A 23784-nucleotide genomic window follows, 5' to 3' on the forward strand; every position below is an offset into this window, starting at 1 on the left:
AAAGAAAGTCCAGTGATCAACCTGAGCTGGTGTTCTGGTGCTTAAAGAGGCTCTGTCACCACATTATAAGTGGCCAATATTGTACATGATGTGATCAGCGCTGTAATGTAGATTACAGCAGTGTTTTTTAATTAATTTTTGACGGAGTTACGACCTATATTAGCTTTATGTTAATGAGTTTCTTAATGGACAACTGGGCATATTTTACTTTTTGACCAAGTGGGCATTGTGGAGAGAAGTGCATGACGCTGACCAATCAGCGTCATACACTTCTCCCCATTCATTTACACAGCACATAGCGATATAGCTATATCGCTATCTGCAGCCTCATACACACACTCTAACATTACTGCAGTGTCCTGATAATGAAATATACATTACCTCCAGCCAGGACGGAGGAAAAAATGGATCTATAATGGCGCCGCTGTGTGGTGAAGACAGGATGAATCCAGATGTCGGGTGATAATAAAATAATGGTATTTATTGCTATGCAACGCGTTTCAACGCCGAACTGGCGTCTTCGTCAGGCATGTGGAATACAGAAGAAAAGGGGACACGTATATATACACACAAAGGGGGTCATCTGATTGGAGCCCATTCAGACAGGGCAAAAAAAAAAAAAACCGCCAAAAATTCAAGAAGGTCAAAGTTCAAAGGTGCAATACATTAAAATAACAATTCATAGTAATTACACAGTAAAAACACAGTAAGAACAATAGGAAAGGTAAAAAGTGTGTTGTCCCTGTAGGGAACTATCAGTTTATTCATGAAATAAAAGGTATATGTATATATCGGGTGCTACAAACATTATCGGGTGATGAAAAAATTATATGTGTGGGACGGCAATGTTTTGTTGTTGCAAGGTAAGCTGATAATGTCAGAGGGGAATAAATGATGATCAAGTACTGAATGTTTTGTTTTAGGTGGTTTGTTTATTTATTTATTACTTTGATTTCAATCGTGGGATTAGAATGTGAGAAGTTACGTGTGCGGATTGGGTTTGTTATTGGTTGTCAGGGAGACCACCTACGCTACGGTGGCCGATGCGGTCCAACAGGAGATGGAACGCACGGTGAAGCGCAAAACGCCAGGGAAAGCCGGTCTCATGCAGCAAGAACAATAGGACGGGAGAGGAGGATGTGTTGCCGAGAAGGGATCGTAAGATATTGAAAGTAATGTGAGTAAAGAAATCTAATGCTTATAATGGCACAGTCTGACAGTGGTTAGTTTCAATGTTTATTTTAATAATTGATTTTAATAATTAGAAGGGGTTTACGTCTCTTGGGACAGATGGAGGGTTATGGGGGGGGGGGGGAGGGGGTTGTGAAGTGGGCATAAAAGAGTGTTCATGGGGGCAATGTTTGAAAGGGTGGTTTCTTGCCTGGATGGACAATGCATACCGTATGTATTGTGTATTAATATTAATATTGACTCTTATGGTTGCTGAGAAGGGCGGAAGCCCTGACAGCATAAATTGCATAAAAGAGTGTTCATGGGGGCAATGTTTGAAAGGGTGGTTTCTTGCCTGGATGGACAATGCATACCGTATATATTGTGTATTAATAATAATATTGACTCTTATGGTTGCTGAGAAGGGCGGAAGCCCTAACAGCATAAATTGCAGTTTAGGGCATGAAGGTGGGTGTTGGTTGGAAATACGGCAACAAATTGTGTCTGCCGGGTCACCTGTTTATAATATGGAAAGGCACTGAAGAGGAAGCCGCTCGCTTCATGGGAACCCTAAACAACAATAACTACGACCTATCATTCACTCACACCTTTTCCCCGACCTCCATAGATTTTCTGGATCTCACCATCAAGTACGACAATGATATCAACAAATTCACGACAAGCACACACTTTAAACTAGTAGACGTCAATAGCTATATCGATTTCAGAAGCGCCCACCACCGCCCCTGGCTCAAAAACATCCCTTTTGGCCAATTTAGGAGAATTAGGAAGAACTGCAGCACAGACACAGATTTCAACAAAGAATGCGCAATCCTAGAAAAAAGATTCAAAGACAAATACTTTCCAATAAATCTTATAAAAGGTGCTAAATCCAAGGCCTCTGAACTCACACAAAATTCCTGTCTAAACCCACCCACGGTGAAACCCAAGTCTGGCCCTAGTAACTCCAACATCAACTTCATCACTACCTACAATAGAGGCAACAAAATGATCAGAAACATTCTCTCCAAACATTGGCACATCCTAAAAAATGACCCTCACTTGAAAGACACACTATCAGACAAACCTAATATTACATTCAGACGCTCCCTAACCCTCAAAAATATACTTGCTCCAAGCAGAACAAAGAAACATCTGACAACACATACAAACTTTCTTTCTAACCTCAAAGGCTCTTTCAAATGTGGACATTCACGTTGCCTTTGCTGTAACTCCATAAGTCACAAAAAATACAACTACACTTCCACTGTCACTAACGAGACATTCACAATTCAAACACTCCTTAACTGCGGCAGCTCATATGTCATTTACCTCTTAGAATGCCCGTGCCAACTACAGTATATTGGTAGAACCACCCAATGCTTAAGAACCCGAATCAATAATCACCGTTTCAATATTAACACTGGGTACCTCAAACATAGTGTATCTCGACATTTTTCTCAGACACACGAATGCAAGGCCAATAAAATTACAGTAACACCCATTGAACACATTCACCCCGACGTCCCAAACAGATTTAACAAATTAAAACAAAGGGAAAATTTCTGGATTTTTAAAATGAACACACTACACCCATTTGGTCTAAATGACATCACAGAGTCATCTTTAGACTAACTCTCAAACATCCCTCAGACATACCTCGGGATACCTTGAATTTCTCCAAAAATACGGTACAGTACAACTATCCAAGTATGTAACTAGGTGACCCGGCAGACACAATTTGTTGCCGTATTTCCAACCAACACCCACCTTCATGCCCTAAACTGCAATTTATGCTGTTAGGGCTTCCGCCCTTCTCAGCAACCATAAGAGTCAATATTATTATTAATACACAATATATACGGTATGCATTGTCCATCCAGGCAAGAAACCACCCTTTCAAACATTGCCCCCATGAACACTCTTTTATGCCCACTTCACAACCCCCTCCCCCCCCCCCCCCCATAACCCTCCATCTGTCCCAAGAGACGTAAACCCCTTCTAATTATTAAAATCAATTATTAAAATAAACATTGAAACTAACCACTGTCAGACTGTGCCATTATAAGCATTAGATTTCTTTACTCACATTACTTTCAATATCTTACGATCCCTTCTCGGCAACACATCCTCCTCTCCCGTCCTATTGTTCTTGCTGCATGAGACCGGCTTTCCCTGGCGTTTTGCGCTTCACCGTGCGTTCCATCTCCTGTTGGACCGCATCGGCCACCGTAGCGTAGGTGGTCTCCCTGACAACCAATAACAAACCCAATCCGCACACGTAACTTCTCACATTCTAATCCCACGATTGAAATCAAAGTAATAAATAAATAAACAAACCACCTAAAACAAAACATTCAGTACTTGATCATCATTTATTCCCCTCTGACATTATCAGCTTACCTTGCAACAACAAAACATTGCCGTCCCACACATATAATTTTTTCATCACCCGATAATGTTTGTAGCACCCGATATATACATATACCTTTTATTTCATGAATAAACTGATAGTTCCCTACAGGGACAACACACTTTTTACCTTTCCTATTGTTCTTACTGTGTTTTTACTGTGTAATTACTATGAATTGTTATTTTAATGTATTGCACCTTTGAACTTTGACCTTCTTGAATTTTTGGCGTTTTTTTTTTTTTTTTTTTTTTTTTGCCCTGTCTGAATGGGCTCCAATCAGATGACCCCCTTTGTGTGTATATATACGTGTCCCCTTTTCTTCTGTATTCCACATGCCTGACGAAGACGCCAGTTCGGCGTTGAAACGCGTTGCATAGCAATAAATACCATTATTTTATTATCACCCGACATCTGGATTCATCCTGTCTTCACCACACAGCGGCGCCATTATAGATCCATTTTTTTCCTCCGTACATTCGTTATACCCAAGCGGTCACCTCGGTAACCGGCCCGGATCTGGCAGCAGCTACCTTGTGGAACCCATCAAACTCAACTTTCATAACTATACGGTGAGCATTTATTATCCTCCTTTGTCTCACATCCACCTTCTTTGATCCACACCAAGTGGCGCCGTGGTTTTTTGCCTTTTATCTACTCCAGCCAGGACGGGATGTGTATTCAGAATCCTGACCACTTCGCTAACACAATCCTAATCTACATGACAGCCCCGATCACATCATGTACAATATAGGCCACTTATAATGTGGTGACAGAGCCTCTTTAAGCTGCACCCTAAACAGTGAGTGTCTTCGGTGCAGACCCTGGTTCAAATCCTGATGTGTGGCCTTGTCTAAAAGGGAACTCTGCTGCGTGATGTGGAGGCAGTACAGTGAGATTGTTGCTGCATAAGAATGTTACTTGTATGAAGAAAGTTGCTTATGCAGCTGTCTCTTTTGAGACAGCTGTATTTATATAGTAGATTATTACAGATTTCAGCCATATAATCCACCCCTCCATAGGTGGCACTTTGGGAAAGGGGGAGCAGCCCAAGGTCACCAGGAGGACAGCGTGGGGGTTAGAACCCACGTTGTATAAAAGTGATTCCTGCGCTCAACACAGATCACGCAAGCTGTGAGCTTGTTGCACAGCAGCTTTACAAGGATGCATTTTTCACATCTTTTAAAAACGGGCAATCGGACCTTCAACAAGAAAAGCTTTAGATCACATTGGGGAGGGGTTAGTATGACAGTGTGGTGGCTTGGGGCTTAAGTGCCTAGGCCTGGTTTGCTATGGAGTTAGCCCATGTCCCTAGGTTCAAAGCATCCTGCATGCTGCTTGTGTGGTAGATGGTGGTCTCTTCACTAATACGAGTTTGTTGCTTGTGCTTAGTGATGGTTTTCCAACCATCAATTTTGGCAATAGGCTAACGCTCAACAGGGCAATGCATTTCTCCTTTAAAAGGATGCCTCACCTTGTGAACCTGCAATGGTGAAAGACTTTCAAAACTGACACACAAGGAGTAGATCCTGGGGATAGAACCAACACATCCCTGACACTTCTAGTTTATCAGCAGAGAACATTACCAGTGTACTACCTCTGCTACTAAGAGTCAGCCACAAACTCTTCCAAAGAGGACATGTTCTTATTTCTGCTGGAAGTAATGATTTTATTTGGTCTTATGTGGACAATAAGAAAGCTAAGATGCCAATGTGAGCTGGTGGTGTGGTGACTAAGTGATGTCTAAACAGTGAGTGTCTTCTGTGCATGCCTTGGTTCAAATTCTGATGTGTGGATTGTCCAAAATGGTACATTGGTGTTTATAGTGGTGTGGAGGCAGTGCAGTGAGATTGTTGCTGCATAAGAAACTTAATTATGTAAAGAAAGTTACTTATACAGCTGTCTCTTTTGAGACAGCTGTATTTATATAGTAGATTATTACAGATATCGGCAATATACTCATCACTCAAACAGGTATCATAATCCATTTCTCCATAGGTGGCACTTTGGGAAAGGGGAAGCAGCCCAAGGTCACCAGGAGGGCAACATGGGGATTGGAACCCACATTGCACAGAAGTGATTGCTGCATTCAACTCAGATCACACAAGCTGTGAGCTAGCTGCACGGCAGCTTTACAAGGATGCATTTTTCACCTCTTTTAAAAATGGGTAATCGGACCATCAACAAGAAAAACTTGAGCTCACATTGGGGTGGACAGCAGCATGACAGTGTGGTGGCTTGGATCTTAAGTACCTAACCCTGTTTGCTATGGAGTTAGCCCATGTCCCTAGGTTCAAAGCATCCTGCATGCTGCTTGTGTGGAAGATGGTGGTCTCCTCACTAATACGAGTTTGTTGCTTGTGCTTGGTGATGGTTTTCCAACCAACAATTTTGGCAAGCGGCTGACGCTCAACAGGGCAATGCATTTCTCCTTTAAAAGGATGCCTCGCATTGTGAACGACTTTCAAAACTGAGACACAAGGAGGAGATCCTGGGGATAGAACCAACATGTCCCTAACACTTCTAGTTTATCAGCAGAGAACATTCTCTGCTGCTGAGAGCAGGCTGCAAACTCTTCCAAAGAGGACATGTTCTTATTCCTGCTGGAAGTAATGATTTTATTTGGTCTTATGTGGACAATAAGAAAGCTAAGATGCCAATGTGAGCTGGTGGTGTGGTGATTAAGTGATGTCTAAACAGTGAATGTCTTCTGTGCATTCCTTGGTTCAAATCCTGATGTGTGGATTGTCCAAAATGGTACGTTGGTGTTTATAGTGGTGTGGAGGCAGGGCAGTGAGATTGTTGTTGCATAAGAAATTTAATTATGTAAAGAAAGTTACTTATTCAGCTGTCTCTTTTGAGACCGCTGTATTTATATAGTAGATTATTACAGATATCAGCAATATACTCATCACTCAAACAGGTATCATAATCCATTTCTCCATAGGTAGCACTTTGGGAAAGGGGGAAGCAGCCCAAGGTCACCAGGAGGACAACATGGGGATTGGAACCCACATTGCACAGAAGTGATTCCTGCACTCAACTCGGATCACACAAGCTGCGAGCCAGCTGCACAGCAGCTTTACAAGGATGCATTTTTCACCTCTTTTAAAAATGGGTAATCGGACCTTCAACAAGAAAAGCTTTAGCTCACATTGGCCCAACAGCAGCATGACAGTGTGGTGGCTTGGGGCTTAAGTGCCTAATCTGGGTTTGCTATGGAGTTAGCCCATGTCCCTAGGTTCAAAGCCTGCATCTTGTGTGCTTGAAGAAGACAGTATTTTTCCAACAATTTTGGCAAGCGGCTGACGCTCAATAAGGCAATGTGTTTCTCCTTTAAAAGGATGCCTTGCCTTGTGAACCTAAACTGGTGAAAGACTTTAAAAACTGAGACACAAGGAGGAGATCCTGGGGATAGAGCTTGCATGTTCCTGACTCCTCTAATTCATCAGCAGAGAACATTGCCAGTGCACTACCTCTGCTGTCAACAGCCAGCCACAAACTCTTCCAAAGATGAAATGTTATTAGTCCTGCTGGAAGTAATGATTACATTTGGTCTTAGGGGAACAACAATAAGAGAGCCCTTAAATAAGCCTGAGCTGGTGGTCTGGTGCTTAAGCTGCACACTAAACCACGAGTGTCTTCTGTGCAGCCCTTGGTTCAAATCCTTATGTGTGGCCTTGTCTCAAAGGAGCTCTGCTGAGTGGTGTGGAGGCAGCGCAGTGAGATTGTTGCTGCATAATACTTATGCAGCTGTCTCTTTTGAGACAGCTGTATTTATAGAATTCAGCAATATACTCATCACTCAAACAGGTATTATAATCCATCCCTCCAGAGGTGGCACTTTGGGAAAGGGGGTGCTGCCCAAGGTCACCAGGAGAAAAATGGGGGGTTAGAACCCACATTGTACAGAAGTAATTCCTGCGCTCAACTCGGATCACGCAAGCTGTGAGCTAGCTGCACTGCAGCTTTACAAGGATGCATTTTTCACCTCTTTTAAAGATGCAAATCGGACCTTCAACAAGAAAAACCTTGGATGACATTGGGACATGATGGCACCGTGATTTGGGGGTTAACTGCTTTTAAGGTTGGTGATAGAACTCACATGGTCCTCACACCTCTAATTTATTAGCAGAGATCTTTACCAGTGCGCTACCTCTGCTTTCAACTGTTGTTGGCAACAAATTCTTCCAAAGATGACATGTTCTTATTCCTGCTGGAAGTGACGTTTACATTTAGTCTTATGGGGACAATAAAAAAGTGCAGCGCGTACATTTAAAACCACATTGCAGATATTTACAATGTCATAATATACTTAACCTTGCAATCTTTCTTCTGTTCTCCGCTCTGGCAGCTTTTTCCTGCTCATCACATGAGCTCCGACATCACGTTTTCTGCCTCCTCCACTGTCGTATCGTATACCGATCACATGGTCTCTGACCAGAGAGACCTCGAATGGTATACGACACGTCACTGATGACGTGTCGATTCTGCGGGTGCTGGTTCTTTAGTGCACGCCCAGCCTATGTAGTTGTTCACCGTGAGCGCGCCTGTGCGTGTTCACAGTGAACAATGACGGCACCTGCGTATGACTATCCCGGTCCACGAGGTACAATGTCAGCACCGGCACTTTTATGTTTTAGAACTACATACACTGCCAAAACCTACACATAGTAGGCATTGATAACGGGTTATCAAACACGCGGCACATGGCCCGCATGCAGCCCTTGAGGCTGTTATCTGCTGCCTGTTGCTCCCTAGGGAGAGGACAGAGCAGACCCAAGGAGGAGCCTCACAACGCTAGTATAGGCTCTACTCCGATGTCAGGGGATTCCACAGAGTCCCAGAGCAGAGCCTATAATAGTATACTGTATAAGATTATGGTCTGCTGGGGTCCTGTATCTAAGCCTACATTGTGTTAGGCTTCGATACAGGGTCTAACAAACCGTATCACACATGGACCCTACATGCGCGCTCATTACAGCCTGCAATGCATGCAGGGAAAAAAGTTTAATCAGAAGGAAACATCAACAAACTGGACCTGGAGTGCATGTAAACCATCGTCGCTAAATTCAAAGAAGATATGTGGTAAGTGGATTTTTTTTTAAAATACTGCTTTATTTAGGTTGTCTGTATAAGGGGTTATGTATGACACACTTTTTGAAAATTTGATCGTATTTCGGACAACCCCTTTAAGCAGTGTCTTCTCTGTGGACCCTGGTTCAAATCCTGAAGAGTGGCCTTGTCTGAGAGGATAACTCGCTGGGTAGAGGCGTTGTAGTGAGGAGGTTGCTGCATAAGGAAGTTACTTATGCGGCGGAACCAGTTCTCTTTTACAGAACATTATTGCAGATTTCAGCAATATACTTATCACTCAATCAAGTATCACGTTCCGTCATCCTGGAGGTGTTGCTCTATGGGGAAGGGGGAAAGCTGAATGTTGAGCACATAAGCTGTGAGCTCGCTGCTCCACCGGAACGCATTTTCACCTCATAAAAAAAATTTGGTAATCTGCCATTCAACAGAAATCACTTTGGACCGACGAGCGCTGTGTGCTGTGACTGGGGGGCTTAGGGCCAAGGCTGGTTTTAGATGAAGTGTGTTGGCTGCTGGGGCTTGTGTGCCAGGACTGCTTTTTTGTCTCAGTCCGGCCCTGCATACATACACATGCATATATAAACATGTGTACATATATATAAAAAATTAATCGAACAGGACATTGCAAGAACAGGGAGGAGCATACAGGCAAAAGATTGTCAATTCGTGAGTCTCGCCACATTAAACTCAACATTGAGACCCTTCGGTTTTAAAGAGTCTAAAAGAAAAAATCCATTTAAGTTCACACTTAAAGGGAATGTGTTGCCAGAAAAACATGTTTTTTTTAAAAAAATTAAACATTTAGTGTGTGGGTGATTAAACATTGTTCAAATTTTTTTTATTTTTTTCGCGAGTCAGGAAATATTATAAATTTTTTCTAATTTATAATACTACCCATTTTTGGTCACTAGATGGAGCTAGTTCCCAAAATTGCAGCATTGCAACATTGGGTTAAAAGCCCTCGCTCTAGTGAGCTCTCAGCATCCCCCCCTCCTTTATCCTGGCTAGTGCCGGGATAAACGAGGGGTTTGAAAGGTTTAACCTCCTACACTGTGTGTCGCCATTTTTTGAGGTAACCCACAGTGTAGTAGGTTTACATACAGTAGTAAACACACACAAACACTAACATACATTGAAATCTCTTACCTGCTCCTGCCGCCGCGGCTCCCTCCGGCCCGTCCGCTCCCTTTGCTGCCGCTGTTCCATGTGCACAAGTCCGGAAGCCGTGACCGGAAGTAGTAATATTACTGTCCGGCCGCGACTTCCGGTCCACAGGAAAATGGCGCCGGACGGCGCCAATTTAGAATAGGACTGTGTGGGAGCGGCGCATGCGCAGTTCCCACACAGACGCCGTACACGGCAGTCAATGGGACGGGAGCCGTTCGCAGTCCCTATGGGACTGTGGCTGCCGTATTCCATGTCTGTGTGTGTCGTTAATCGACACACACAGAAATGGAACAAAAAATGGCAGCCCCCATAGGGAAGAAAAAGTGTAAAAATAAGAAACAGTAAAACACAAACACACAAATGAAAATAAACGTTTTTATTAAAGCACTAACATCTTTAACATATCAAAAAATTATTTGTGATGACACTGTTCCTTTAAGTAGTAACTTGTGCATATCGCCTCACTTGCAGGAGGCGGGGATATGTTTAAGTATCATAAACTTGAGATCCCTCTCAGTGTGTCCCAAATCGGTAAAATGTTTTGCCACTGGTAGGTCACTTTTTTTCTTTCGAATAGAGTACCTGTGATTATTCAAACGAGTCTTGAAATCACAGGTAGTCTCACCTACATACAGGAGCAAGCAAGGACACCAAAGTACGTATATCACCCACTCCGTCACATGTAAGGAAATGTTGATGAATACCCAGTGTTTACCTATAATTATAGATTCACGTACATTTCTCCGGATTGGTGAGTGGACCTGTATTCTCTACCCCTACACACGTTGTTGCATTTATGATCAAGTACCAATCAAGCTTATAGATGCTTATTTTAACGTTGGTTTTATGTTCGTAATATAAACAATCACTAGCACGCAAATATATTATTGTACTGGATGTTTTTTTGTATTATTATGTATATGTGTATAATATCTGATTGCACATACTTTATATTCTACACATGTTGTTGTATCACCAGGCTTGAAAAAGGCCACATAGTAGGACGGAAAAGTTGCAGTTGCGTGTTGACTGAATAAACCACTTTTTTTGCTATATCGAGTGCTGTGGGATTTTTTCTATACATATCTACAATCCTTGGATCGGGATTAGCCACTTGCACCCATTACCATTGTGGATTTGGACATAGAGTGCTGCTTATTTCTGTTTGTGTGTATTTGAGTCACATTATTATGACCACCAGCTAATATCCAGAGTAACCGCCGTGTGCCACACGGACAGCGGTTAGACAGTTAGACGGGCTGGGAGTGACTCAATAAGGTGCTGGTTGGTTGTCTCGGGTATCTGGAGCCATGCTGACTGCAGTGCATCCCACATTTCCTGTGGACGTTGTGTGGGGAGGATCCATGGAGCGAACAAGACGATCGAAGTGGTTCCACAGCTGTTCAATTGGGTTCAAGTCTGGCGAATTAGGGGGCCAGGGAAGTACTTGGAAGTCTTAGTCGTGCTCTTCCACCCACTGTCGGACATTTCTTGCTGTGTCATGCTGGAAGGGTCTATCTGCCCCAGGGAAGACAAGCAGCATGTATGGGTGGATGTGATCTACAGCGATGGATTCATACCCAAACCGGTTCAGAGCCTTCCACATAAATAAGTGGCCCAGAGAATGCCATGAAAAAATTCCCCAGACCACCACGCTGTTCTTCCAACAATGATTACAGGGTTTGCAAGAAAAAAGGAGGATGCCTCCAGCTCACCTTAGTTGGACATAAATGTTTTGTCTCTGCGCACGGGTCTTCGTGACGGCCCACGATCGTTGTAAAGGAAAAAGAGATCGATCCAGCGCTGAAAAAATTGTAAAAAGAAACTTGTTCCAAGTTTTAATTCGATTAGTTAAAATTGAGGATCAATGGAAAAATTGATGGAATAGAATTATCCTGTGTTGCCAAGAAATGGGTATATGGAATAGATGGCCTACGCGTCTAAGGACGCAGCGTCGTCCGAAACGCGTAGGCCTAAGAGGACACCTTCCCTCCACTTCATACACACCAAGGACCTAATACCACTGGACTTCCTTTTAATCTACAACATTAAACTTGGAAAATCGATTTCCATTTTAACGCTTCTCAGCGCTGGATCCTACCTTTTGTTTCCTTGTTCTCTACCAGCCTATCGCACACCTTACATACCCACCAAGCCAGCCCACAAAACTTCCTTTCCTTCATGGGCTTCGCGCTGCCAACGTCGAAAGTAGGAGGTGGTCATAATAATGTGACTCGACTGTATATATATTAGAAAGCTTCCGAACAGTGACACCACTTTTGGCAACCTAGACAAACCATAGCCACATATGCCATACCCCTTCTTAGTGTGTGAATGTTCTTTGTTTATATCCAGTTCCCTCGTCCATGATATCCAAAGTTTAGCGCTCCAGTCCCTGGTGCTCTTTGATTTGGTGCCCTTATGGTTATTCCATGAAGAAAATAACTTCGTAGCGGTTGCCTGACAGCCACTCAATTCCCTGATATAGAAGGGACTGTCATCTGATAGCACTCACGCACTCGATGCTGGAAGAATACACTGAACTTAGTTGTCAGTCAAGTGTAAATATGAGAGGAGCGCTCCCCCCGCCTCTCCCACCCCTCTCTGCGGTGACTGACAGGCTGCTGTGTATACATGTATACACCGCAGCCTGTCAATTGCCGACCTGAAGGGGCGCGGAGAGGTGGGGAGCGTTACCCTCAAGAATATACCAGACTTATAACAATGAGTCTGGTGTTTTTATTTAATTTCTCCTGTTAACCAAATGGTACAACTTTTTTTTTTTTTGTGTGCCGTTTTACTTCTAGGAGTACGGACCTATATCTGTAATATGCTGACTTTACATAGGGCAGTTTATTACGCTGACAGATCCGCTTTATTAGTTTTAATTGATTACACAAGATTTACAATAAATGCTCTCTTAATGAGTTTTTTCCTCCCTCTATAGGTTCAGATGTAAAAGACTTGTTACCCAAGCTGAAAGGTCATTTGGAAGAAATGAAATCAAAGGTGCAATTTCTTGAACTTGCTAAAAAATTACTTCAGGTAATACTACTGTCATAAAATTCATCTTCTAAGGAGAGCAGGATGCATTTACTGCAATATTACTAGCAAAAAACGGCATGTATTGAATTCTATTTTCTGTTTTTTTCTTTTAGAATTTTCATCGTTTTATATGGATAGTCACATAAAAAAATGTAAATGAAAGAGTTAAATATAATTTTCTGATACATTCCTTTTAAATGGGTCTTGTTGGTTCAATGATATTTTTATTATTTGGATGATATAATTTCCCCCCAGGACAGGGTAAAAGAGGACATGTCGGCTCTCCTGTTACAGTAAATCATTCCCCGTAAAATAGCAATACTGGAGAATCTATGCTTAGAAGTCTGCACTGAGCAGTTCTTCTTGGAACCGTATGAATAAATTGACCATACTACTTGTCTGGGTGACATGTCCCCTACACAGCCTGACGCTGTCCAACTAGTGCTGACCATGTCAGACTGCGTGCCAAATAGGTCTGTTTACTTCTAGATTTCTAAGAGGAATAACAGAGGAACACATAATGCAGCGTTCTAATAACAGGTACTCCAGAGTTGTTTAATAAAGACTTGTCCGGAGGTCTGACAGTTCCTCTTTAAATGTGTCAGACTTCTGCAGAGCATATACGGTCTATTATCTTCTGTTAAAGCGAATGAGTCCTGAAGACCACCACTGTCCGTATGGACATCATAGAAGGCCCAGGACCCCACCTCAGAGTCAGAACAGAGAGCCGCTCCGCCATTACATGGACAGCTATTCATCTGAATGGCCCTCATGTAATACTTAACTTCCCCTGCAGGGGTCGCTGCAGAGGAATGTCTGTCAAGTGCCATAAGGGGAGGTTTCCACTACTTCCCTGCTAGAGACCCCACCTTTTTTCCAAACCGATTCTGATAGACTAAAGCTAGCCATATACATGCAATAGCTATTAGCTGAACGCTCGTTCCCCTGGCAGCTATTTCAATTGGATCGAACATGTTGAAATTTAACATGCCCGATCCTTCTTTTCCCGTGCTGTCGATGGGGGAAATGGTTCGGGCGGTTGGGAGGCTCCCATACACATTGAATTGTCGGCAGGTATGGCCAGCTTTTATCTGATGTGTATGTCCAGCTTAAACTCGGGAGGATATAATCCTATAGAAGATGAAAGCCTGTGTGTGTCTTTCGTGGACATCATATAAAGCACGGGATGTTACATTTGCAATGATTTAGTCTACTTCTCATTCTATCGGTAATTGTATTCTCTCTACATGCAGGTTTCTTATGCTGAACAATGGGGGCTGGAGTCGCGGGACCTCCCTACCGTGGCTGCCTTGGCACGACTGGCATCTCTGAGCTCTTCTGAAAATGATGCCTTTCTGCTCATGTATAATGAAAAAGGTCACAAGCGAGACAATACATCAAAGAACCTCCAAGCTGGGACCCCTCTTGGGTTGCTGGTGCACCTCTACTCCAGGTACAGTCTACTGTGTGCTGCATAATAATATGGAGGGAATGCCGTTTTATGTAGCGTTGATCCTGCTGGGAGTCAACATTCAAAGAGATCACGAGTAAATCCGTCAAAGATCAAACGGCATGGATAAATATGGAGGCTTGTGCATTTATTTTACACTTTTTGAGGGTTTTAAGTAAGAGAAAGGAATATAAGAATCTTGGATTCGGTGTCGAAAATTTAAAGGATTTCAGTGGACGTCCCGTTTTTAAAGTTTTGTTTTTTTTAACTTTTATTGTATTTTATTACAAACGTAGACATTATCAACATTGTTTTCTTGTGTGATGTGTTTAAAGTTATACGATTTTCCAATAAACTTTCTGTATCAATTCCTCATCATTTTCAAGGTCTCTGCTTGCTGTCATTCAATAGGAAACCTCACTGTTTACTTTCAATGGATAAAGCGCTGCCCTGGTCATGTGGCGATCACACTGGTGCGCGGCTCAATACATTTTTCGCATCAGGGCTGTCTTGTAACGAGTTGTGCACCTGTGTGTCCATCACATGACACAGCTTTTATCGTCTGGGAGAAAACAATTGCAACTTTTTATTGACTGACAGCAAGCAGACATTCTGAAAATTGATAGGAACTGATACAGAGAGTATATTGGGTATTTTGTATAATTTTTTTAAACCCTTATTTTCTGAAAACCGAATACCCCTTTAATATTCTGTTCCGCTGTTTCTGAGCTGTCTAGGAGTCCTACACAGTTGGCATTTGTTAGGAATCTGCAACAAAATAAACTACAACGCATGTAACTGGGATTTAGGAAACCATTCACACATGGCACAAAAAAAAGTGCAGTTTTAAAGGCATGCTGGGGATTTTTATATTCACGGCCTGTTCTATTCTGCCGTCAATTTGTTCTAAACTTTTGTGTGTTTTTTCACTACTCTTTTGTGAGAAGAGGAATCCTCATGTAAGGCTAGGACTCCGCAGCTTCAGCCACCGCCCCACCCCCTTCCCCAGTTTACGGTAAAATCATGGTGGTATTACGACTCACGCCTTAATGTTTCACTCTGGGAAAGAAAGTTGTAAAAACAGCAGGAGAGCTGCCAAGTCCTCTTTAACCCCGTCACTATGGAGAATTTGTACAATCCAAATACTGAAAATATCATTGAACCAACAAGACCTTATTAAAATGTATTAAAGTATCATCCGAAAATGACATTATTTAAATCAGTTTTTGCGAATAATTTTTTTTTTTTCTTTTTGACGATTAAAAACTATTTAAGTTTTTTTTTTTTTTTACAAAAAGTAATTAAGCGAAGTAGCAATAACATATAAAAAACAGACACATTCGTTCCCTTCTACAGACCTATTTTTAATGATACTAATATTAGATACACGAGACATTCCCTTTAACGACCGCCCACTGTCCTTTGACCGTGGGCGGCGCAAGTACGCTAGCTCGCTGCCCTGTCTTTGCTTTAAAGCTTCTGCTCCTGCAATCCAGCAGGAGCAGGTTGAGCGCCCGGCTGTCCGAGACAACTGGGGACACTGCGGTGAAGATGGAAGCCGTTTATTACTGCTTCTGTCTTCTCTTTTCCAGCTTACATAGCGCTCAATGTTCTGCCAGTGACTGTCACCACAAGAGGCTGTTTTCCCTGGGGCTTCTTAGGGTATGTTCACACGGCAGCGTCCATTACGGCTGAAATCACGGAGCTGTTTTCAGGAGAAGACCGCTCCTGAACTTCAGACGTAATGGCATGTTGCAGGCGTTTTTCGCAGCGTCCATTACGGACGTAATTGGAGCTGTTTTTCTATGGAGTCAGTGGAAAACGGCTCCAATTACGTCCAAAGAAGTGACAGGCACTTCTTTGACGCGGGCGTCTTTTTTACGCGCAGTCTTTTGACGTCCGTAAATAGGGTGTGTGAACCCAGCCTTAGTGTAAATGTCCCCCAGAGGTCTTTTATGAACCCTTGTGTGACATATATTATGTACCAAAATATATATGCAAAAATAAGTTACAAAATTATATCAAATAAAGTACACATAAATGGAAAAAAAAAACAACCCGCCGTCATAGACGCCCCTCATACCTGAGACTATACATATTACATATTAAAATGATCAAAACAAAAAAGTTACCCATTGTAATGCTTTATTTTAGTGTCAACTTTCAAATAATTTTTTTTTAAAGAACCATAAATTTACTTTTGTACACTTTAGGGCTTGTCCACGCCTAACGGACAGAAAACACGTGGCGGAATACAGTAGCCGCAAAGTGGGTGAGAGATGACAAATCTCATCCACACGCTGCGTAAAAAATTATTTTGCGTTTTTTTTCTTCGTTCCGCAGCATGTCCATTCCTGCTGTGGAAAGTGGACTGAATTGCTACCAACCTCTCACCTCTCGCAGCAAATCCGTTACATGTGGACAAGCCCTTAACCATAATACAACTAAGAAAAATACATCTCTCTTAAAAAAATTAAAAAAAGCAAAGTTAAAAAAAAATGGCACAGAAATTATTTAGGTACCCAAAGAAATAAAAAAAATGAGGGCCATCAAACCACCACGTGTGCAAAACCACTGAAAAGTGTGGTTTGGGACTGAAACACTGGTTGTTGAAGGGTTAAGCAGTTGCTCGGTGCAATCTTTCATGATGCATTAAATGTTGTTTGGGTGTACTTCATGCTCCTCTCCAGGAATGCGGTCGTGGACGGCTACGTTCAGCAGTTGTTCTATACCTTCCGGTACTTCTGTTCCCAGGAAGATCTTCTGCAGTTCCTTGTTGACCGGATTAATAACACATTACCAAGGTATGGCTTCCATATATAAGAGGATAATGCCACTAGAAATTGGCCATTTTGTTTTAGGATGGAATATCTATGGCTGTGTCGTCTTCCAGCTATATCCGGCCATACAAAATACATCTATATCAGCAGATCCGTCTCCTACAGTCATTACTAATGGCGTGCTTGGGGGAGGAACAATCCGGTACTAGTGATCTGTCGGGGATCTACAGAGAGAGAGTGTATGTCATAAGATAAAATAGGTTATTCAAGGTGTTAGATCTGTATTTTAGCTGTTTCTACTTTAACCATTTCGCTGTCAAGTGTTTTGGGACAACTTTCACACTTTCGACAAATTTGAACCTAAATTATAAAAAAAATTCTACTCCCATACCGATGTTTTTTTTAAAGTTAATACCGGACACATTATTAAATGCTACCCAGCTCTCAAGGGCACCTTCATGCAATTTTGCATCTAACTTGCAAAAAATTCATGAAAATTCATGTTTGTAGCTAAAACTTTGTCCCAAGCAAATAACACCTTCTAAAAATGAAAGTTTAAGATGTACAGAGTTTATACATGACACTTTTATTTACAAAGTCCACTGAAGAGACAAGAAATCTCCAACATCCGGATGCCGGTAAGCATTTGAGTTAATGAATGGGCAGATTAAGCGCAGGAGGTTATTATGTGAGACTGTTCGTAGGCACCATAATGTGACAATCAGATGGCTCATATCCTCTCTCTTATTATTAGGAGGGGTGATAACAGAAGAAAAGTACCTGCATCCCACCCTCAGGGGGCACTGGAGTCTGTACAGGGGGAGGGATGACAATAACAGGCTGTGATCTTTCAGACTAAAAAATACCAAGGCCTCAGGGTGCCCTATTAAACCACTGTTTTTGTGTAAAAATTCTATGTCTTGCTATATTTCTACAGTCCTTTCCTCCTTGACGTCCGCCCACATTGAAATTAATGAGGATGAGTGTTCATTCTTCTCTGCCAGGGTCCATGATGAGTGCTTTCCTTAATAATTCAAGTAGAGAGAAACACAACTGACATAGAAAGGGAAAGCCGGGAATGTCTGTCTATATACAAGTTGATTGACCAGTGTCCTCCCAAAATGGCTGACTGACTCCCAACTTTCTCTCCCCTCCCCCCGGAAAAAAATAGGAACATTCATGAGGATATGTACAGTTTAGGAAAGGATTCTTTACAGTTAGAGTAGTCCAGTTTATAAAATGCGCTACCCCAAGAGGAAGTAATGGCAGAAACAATGACCACATTTAAAAAGCAAGCTGCTTATCTTATAACAAATGGCATTGTGGGTTATAAATAATTTCGCAATGAATGATGTAATAATTGTAAGTTTAAATATACAGCATGTGGTCCTGGGCTTTAAACCTGCGCTATTGAAAATTCATGGCACGGGTTTAAAGCTCCTCCGATCTACATGCTGGTTATTATTTCACACTATTATGTTCTGTATAATTCTAGAGAAGACATGGACTCCTCTTGTATGGATGGAAAAATCTATCACCGGTCACTTGTGCTCCTACAAGCCTGGATTGAGGAATGCTGGCACATTGACTTCTCCATGAACCCAGATCTTCTAGACAAGCTTGAAGACTTAAGTAATTCCCAGGTATTTCAGCTGACTGAAGAGCAACCACACCAATAGTTTTAAACAAAAGTGGCCCTTTTTTTTTTTTTTTATTCTAGACTGGGGTCACAAACCAGGTTCTTACTATGCATGTAAATTCTAGACTGTGTTGACTTTGCTGAAGTCGTGCATTATCAGTGATCCCAGCTTGTATTTATTTTATTTTTTTAGAATCCACTTGCAATTAAAATCTTAGCATATGCTACCATGGAGGCTTAAAAATGTATGTTTACAACTTTTCAGATTCTTCCAAAAGACAAGCGTGGTGAATGCCTAGTGTCACTGCTGCAGGAACTCTCCAGTAAGAAGTACACCATCTCCTCTCCCACCTTGGGTTCTGAGAAAAAGGACGACACCAAATCACTGCATTCCCTGTGCAGAAAGTTCTCTGAAGATATTTCCAGAAAGGTTTGTTATTCTAAGCTTAGTTTTTGCAAAACTCATTCAGGCTGGGTTCACACGACCTATTTTCAGGCGTAAACAAGGCGTATTATGCCTCGTTTTACGTCTGAAAATAGTGCTACAATACGTCGGCAAACATCTGCCCATTCATTTGAATGGGTTTGCCGACGTACTGTGCAGACGACCTGTCATATACGCGTCGTCGTTTGACAGCTGTCAAACGACGACGCGTAAATTGACTGCCTCAGCAAAGAAGTGCAGGACACTTATATACATTATATGCAGGACACTTATATACATTATATGCAGGACACTTATATACATTATATGCAGGACACTTATATACATTATATGCAGGACACTTATATACTTTATATGCAGGACACATATATACATTATATGCAGGGCACTTCTTTGAAACGTAATTCGAGCCGTTCTTCATTGAACTCAATGAAGAGCAGCTCAAGATCTACGAGCGTCACAGACGCCTCCTATATTACGAGGAGGAGCATTTACGGCTGAAACGACGCAGCTGTTTTCTTCTGAAAACAGGCTGTCATTTCAGCCGTAAATGACAGCTAGCGTGTGAACATACCCTTAAAGTGTGACTAAACTTTCAAAAAACTTTTGACATGTCATAATGATATGTCAAAAGTTTTGATTGGTGGGGGTCCGAACACTGATCGCTAAAATTAATCGGCACAAGTGCTCAGGTGATCAAAACTTCTGACATGTCATGACGTCAAAAGTTTTTGGAAAGTTTAGTTGATGAAGCACCATGAAAATTTGTATTGCTTTGCCCATTTGTATTGGGCATCTTGTACATGGAAGGCAATTTCTCTTATGTAAGTCTATGAGACTCAGTTACATAGAGAAACTGACTTCTGGTCCACACAAGACGCTGTGTGAATCGGCCAGTCAGATTAGAGATCACGCGACCGCACGGGAGAGAGGAACGGAGCCCATGTTTTGAAAACTAGACTCTTGGTGAGCAATTGAATAGCATATACAAGATGCCCACTACAAACGGGCAAAGCAATACAAATTTTCATGGGCGTGCGTCTTTAAATATACCCTAATACTGATGCGCCCCTCTCCCCATGCAGTGTGTGCCACATTTCTGACTAGTGTGGGATAAAAATAATGGCAGGTCACATCTATACTTGTAATGGTCCGACCATGAAGCTCTGTCCACATTTCCTGAAATATGCCGACGTGTCAGAAAATGTGGCACTGGGGCTTCATGAAATTGTAAAATATGGAACGTGGCCAAAAGCCTGTGTGTGTGTGTGTGTGTGTGTGTGTGTATATATATGTATGTGTATGTATGTATGTGTATATATATATATAGGCTTTTGGCCACGTTCCATATTTTACAATTTCATGAAGCCCCAGTTCCACATGTTATCATATAAATAAATATATATATATTATGCTCTTCATCCAACTTTTCCTATTTAAGCCCCTTGCCCTACAATCTAACTTGCCTTTACAATAAGGGTATGTTCACACGCCCTATTTACGGACGTAATTCGGGCGTTTTACTCCTGGAATTACGGCCGAAAAAATGGCTCCAAAGTGTCGGCAAACATCTGCCCATTGAATTCAATGGGTCTTACGATGTTCTGTGAAGACAGGCTTTTTTTTTACGCGCCGCTGTCAAAAGACGGCGCGTAAAAAGACGGCCGCCTCAAAGAAGTGCATGTCACTTCTTGGGACGTAATTGGAGCCGTTTTTCATTGACTCTATTGAAAAACGGCTCCAATTAGGTCCATAATGGACGCTGCGAAAAACGCCTGCACATGCAAATACGTCTGAAATTCAGGAGCTGTTTTCGCCTGAAAACAGCTCCGTAATTTCAGACGTATTTTACGTTTGCGTGTGAACATACCCATGAACTACAATTCCCACAATACCGTTACATGTGCTGCTGAATAACTGGAAGATGTAACTTTATGATGTCCATTTTTGCAGAGCTTTAACTGGAGACTCTCTAAAGGCAATGGACTCCATATCCCTCATCACAGGGATAAACCGTTCACAATATCTGCAGCGTTGCCTCGGCCATGCTACCCTGGACTTGTAGAAGACCTATCCTCGTACTATATCAAGGGCGAGGAGTGTGGATCATGCTCCATACATGAGTGTAGCGTTCAGCAGATTGCTACTCAACTGACTTTACTCCAAGAGGTGAGTATATACCAATTTATTACTATGTGAATACTACAGGATATCTAGGTGAGATATGATCATTTAAAGTTACAGGGCCAAAGCCTGACGCTGGTCATACGTTTAAGATTTCAGACGGCCCATTCTGAACATCTTGTTTACGGTCGGTCTGTGAAGGTTGTTGTTCTTGACGACCGCCATAAGTTCAAACGACAAATCAACGTACGATCACTGCTTTCGTCTCGACTTCTATTGAACATCCCATCTGTCGTTTATCATGAATGACTTTACAAGACTGTGCCTAACAACGACCAAATAATCCAACACGGCGGCTCAACTTTTCCACAGATATCGGTCTTCAGTCGGCATCTGTCACGCTCATTCTTGTCACGAAAATACACCGGCAGTCAGTGCAGCTGACCTGACGGAATCGGCTTTGACGTCAAGATATATTTTCTATCTCCCAAAAATTTTTTGTTCAAATGTGTACAAAGCCTTTAACCCCTTCCCGCATTTTCACGTAAGTGATGGCGATCGCGTGGGCACAGAAGCTGTGCCCGCACGATGACCGCGGGAGCCCGACTGTGACTGACAGCCGGGCTCCCGCTGCAAGGGCTGAGACTGAAGAAACCTTTAAAACGCGAAAAACAATGCAGAAATAGCGGGTTTTTTTCAATTCCCTCCCCCCAACAAAGTTAATAAAAGTTAATCAATATACTATATGGACCAAAAAATGGTGCCGTTGAAAAACACAACTCGTCCCGCAGAAACCCTCATACGCCTATGTGGACGGAAAAATAAAAAAGTTACAACTCTTGGAATGTAAAGATAAGAAAAATAAAAAAGAATGCTTGGTCATGAAGGCCAAAATAGGCGTGGTCGTTAAGGGGTTAAATATCTTTTCTGGCACAATTCCTGGGCAATTCTGTAGAACATATAAACTCCAGATAATCCTCAATGTTTTGAAAGACCCAGATGCCCAAATACCTAAATGTTTTTACCACCACTAGTTGTCTATTCCACTGATTTTATTAAACCTTCCTTTTCCAGCAGAATTCTTGCTGACTCGGCCCAATTTATTTTCGTACCTGAAGCATATCGTCTGCATATAACATGACCTCATCTACCAGTGCTTCATATTTAAGCCCAACCAAATTCCTCCTTTCTCTTATCTGTGCGAGTGGCTCTATAACCAGGGCAAAAAAAGGAGAGCGGAGGAACAACCCTGTCCTGTCCCTTTCTCAAGTGTTAAGATGTGATGCCCCCCATTTATGCAAATCTATCACTTGCTCCATTATATAATAATTTTGTCCACTGTATATACCTCTCCCCAAATCGCAGCAGAACCTTCCACACGTAGTGCCACTCGATGTGGTCAAAGCTTTGAACGCGTCAACTGAGACCACTGCCATGTTGCATCTCCCACTGCGCCCTGTAAAATGTAGAAACTATTTCTTGCCAATGTTATCCCGCTAATAAACCCCCCCAATGGTCCAATGTTTCCATCAAAACGTAGTGTTAACAGCTATGCAAGTTTCTTATAGTCGGAGTAAAGGCCCTTTTATATGGACCAATGATCTGGCAAACGAGTGTTCATATGAAAGCTCGTTCCCAATCATTGCGCTGTGTAAACCGTCAACGACCAGCTGATGAATAAGCAAATGCTCGTTCGTCGGCTGATCGGATCGTTTATGCAGCAATAAATATTATCGTGTCGGCAGCACATCTCCCTGTGTAATCAGGAAGATGTGCTGCCGACATCATAGAAATGTATGGGGATGAGCGATCGTATTAACAATCACTCGTCCCCATACATCACTGATCATAGCTCCTTCTGAAAGGAGCAAACATGCGCCGATCAACAAGTTGTCTCATTGATCGGCGCTCGTTTTCACGGCCCATATCTGGCCATGTAATAGGAGCCTTAAAGGGGTATTCCCATTACAACAAGTTACCCCCTACCCATAGGATAGTGGGTAACTTGTCGGTCAGTGGGTGTCCAACAGCTGGGACTCCCATCGTTTGCAAGAACGTGGTCCCGTAGCCCCCGTTCGCACGGAGCGGCATGTAGCTCATGCACATAGTCGCTCCAATTTATCTCTGTGGCAGTGCCGGAAATAGCCAAACACTGTACTCGGCTATCTCCGGCACTCCCATAGAGAATGAATGGAGCAGCAGTGCGCATGAGTGACCAGCCACTCAATTCAAATGGGGGGCTACGGGACCCACATTCTCGTGATCTGTGGGGGTCCCAGCTGTCGTACACCCTCCGATCCGCAAGTTACCCCCTATTCAATGGATGGGTAACTTGTTGTAACTGGAATACCCATTTTATGTAATCGGCCTAAAACATTCTATTAACGAAGGGTCCATCCCTTTCTTTAATATCAGGACGGCAATGGCCCATACAAATACTTTCAATGAAGTCGGTAA

The 23784-nt window shown here is 42.4% G+C and overlaps 1 protein-coding gene across 2 annotated transcripts in view; it reads left to right on the plus strand.

The window, feature by feature from the left end:
* Window positions 1-23784, plus strand: part of KNDC1 (kinase non-catalytic C-lobe domain containing 1) — a 104163-nt gene that overhangs the window by 58119 nt on the left and 22260 nt on the right. For both annotated transcript variants that reach the window (XM_075843231.1, XM_075843232.1), the window contains exons 19-24: window positions 12792-12889; window positions 14143-14342; window positions 17030-17143; window positions 18615-18762; window positions 19024-19188; window positions 21157-21372. In XM_075843231.1, coding sequence (XP_075699346.1) covers window positions 12792-12889; window positions 14143-14342; window positions 17030-17143; window positions 18615-18762; window positions 19024-19188; window positions 21157-21372 — 941 coding nt within the window. The remainder of the gene's footprint in view (window positions 1-12791; window positions 12890-14142; window positions 14343-17029; window positions 17144-18614; window positions 18763-19023; window positions 19189-21156; window positions 21373-23784) is intronic.

The sequence above is a fragment of the Rhinoderma darwinii genome, chromosome 11, assembly GCF_050947455.1.
Source record: "Rhinoderma darwinii isolate aRhiDar2 chromosome 11, aRhiDar2.hap1, whole genome shotgun sequence".
NCBI classification, from domain to species: domain Eukaryota; kingdom Metazoa; phylum Chordata; class Amphibia; order Anura; family Rhinodermatidae; genus Rhinoderma; species Rhinoderma darwinii.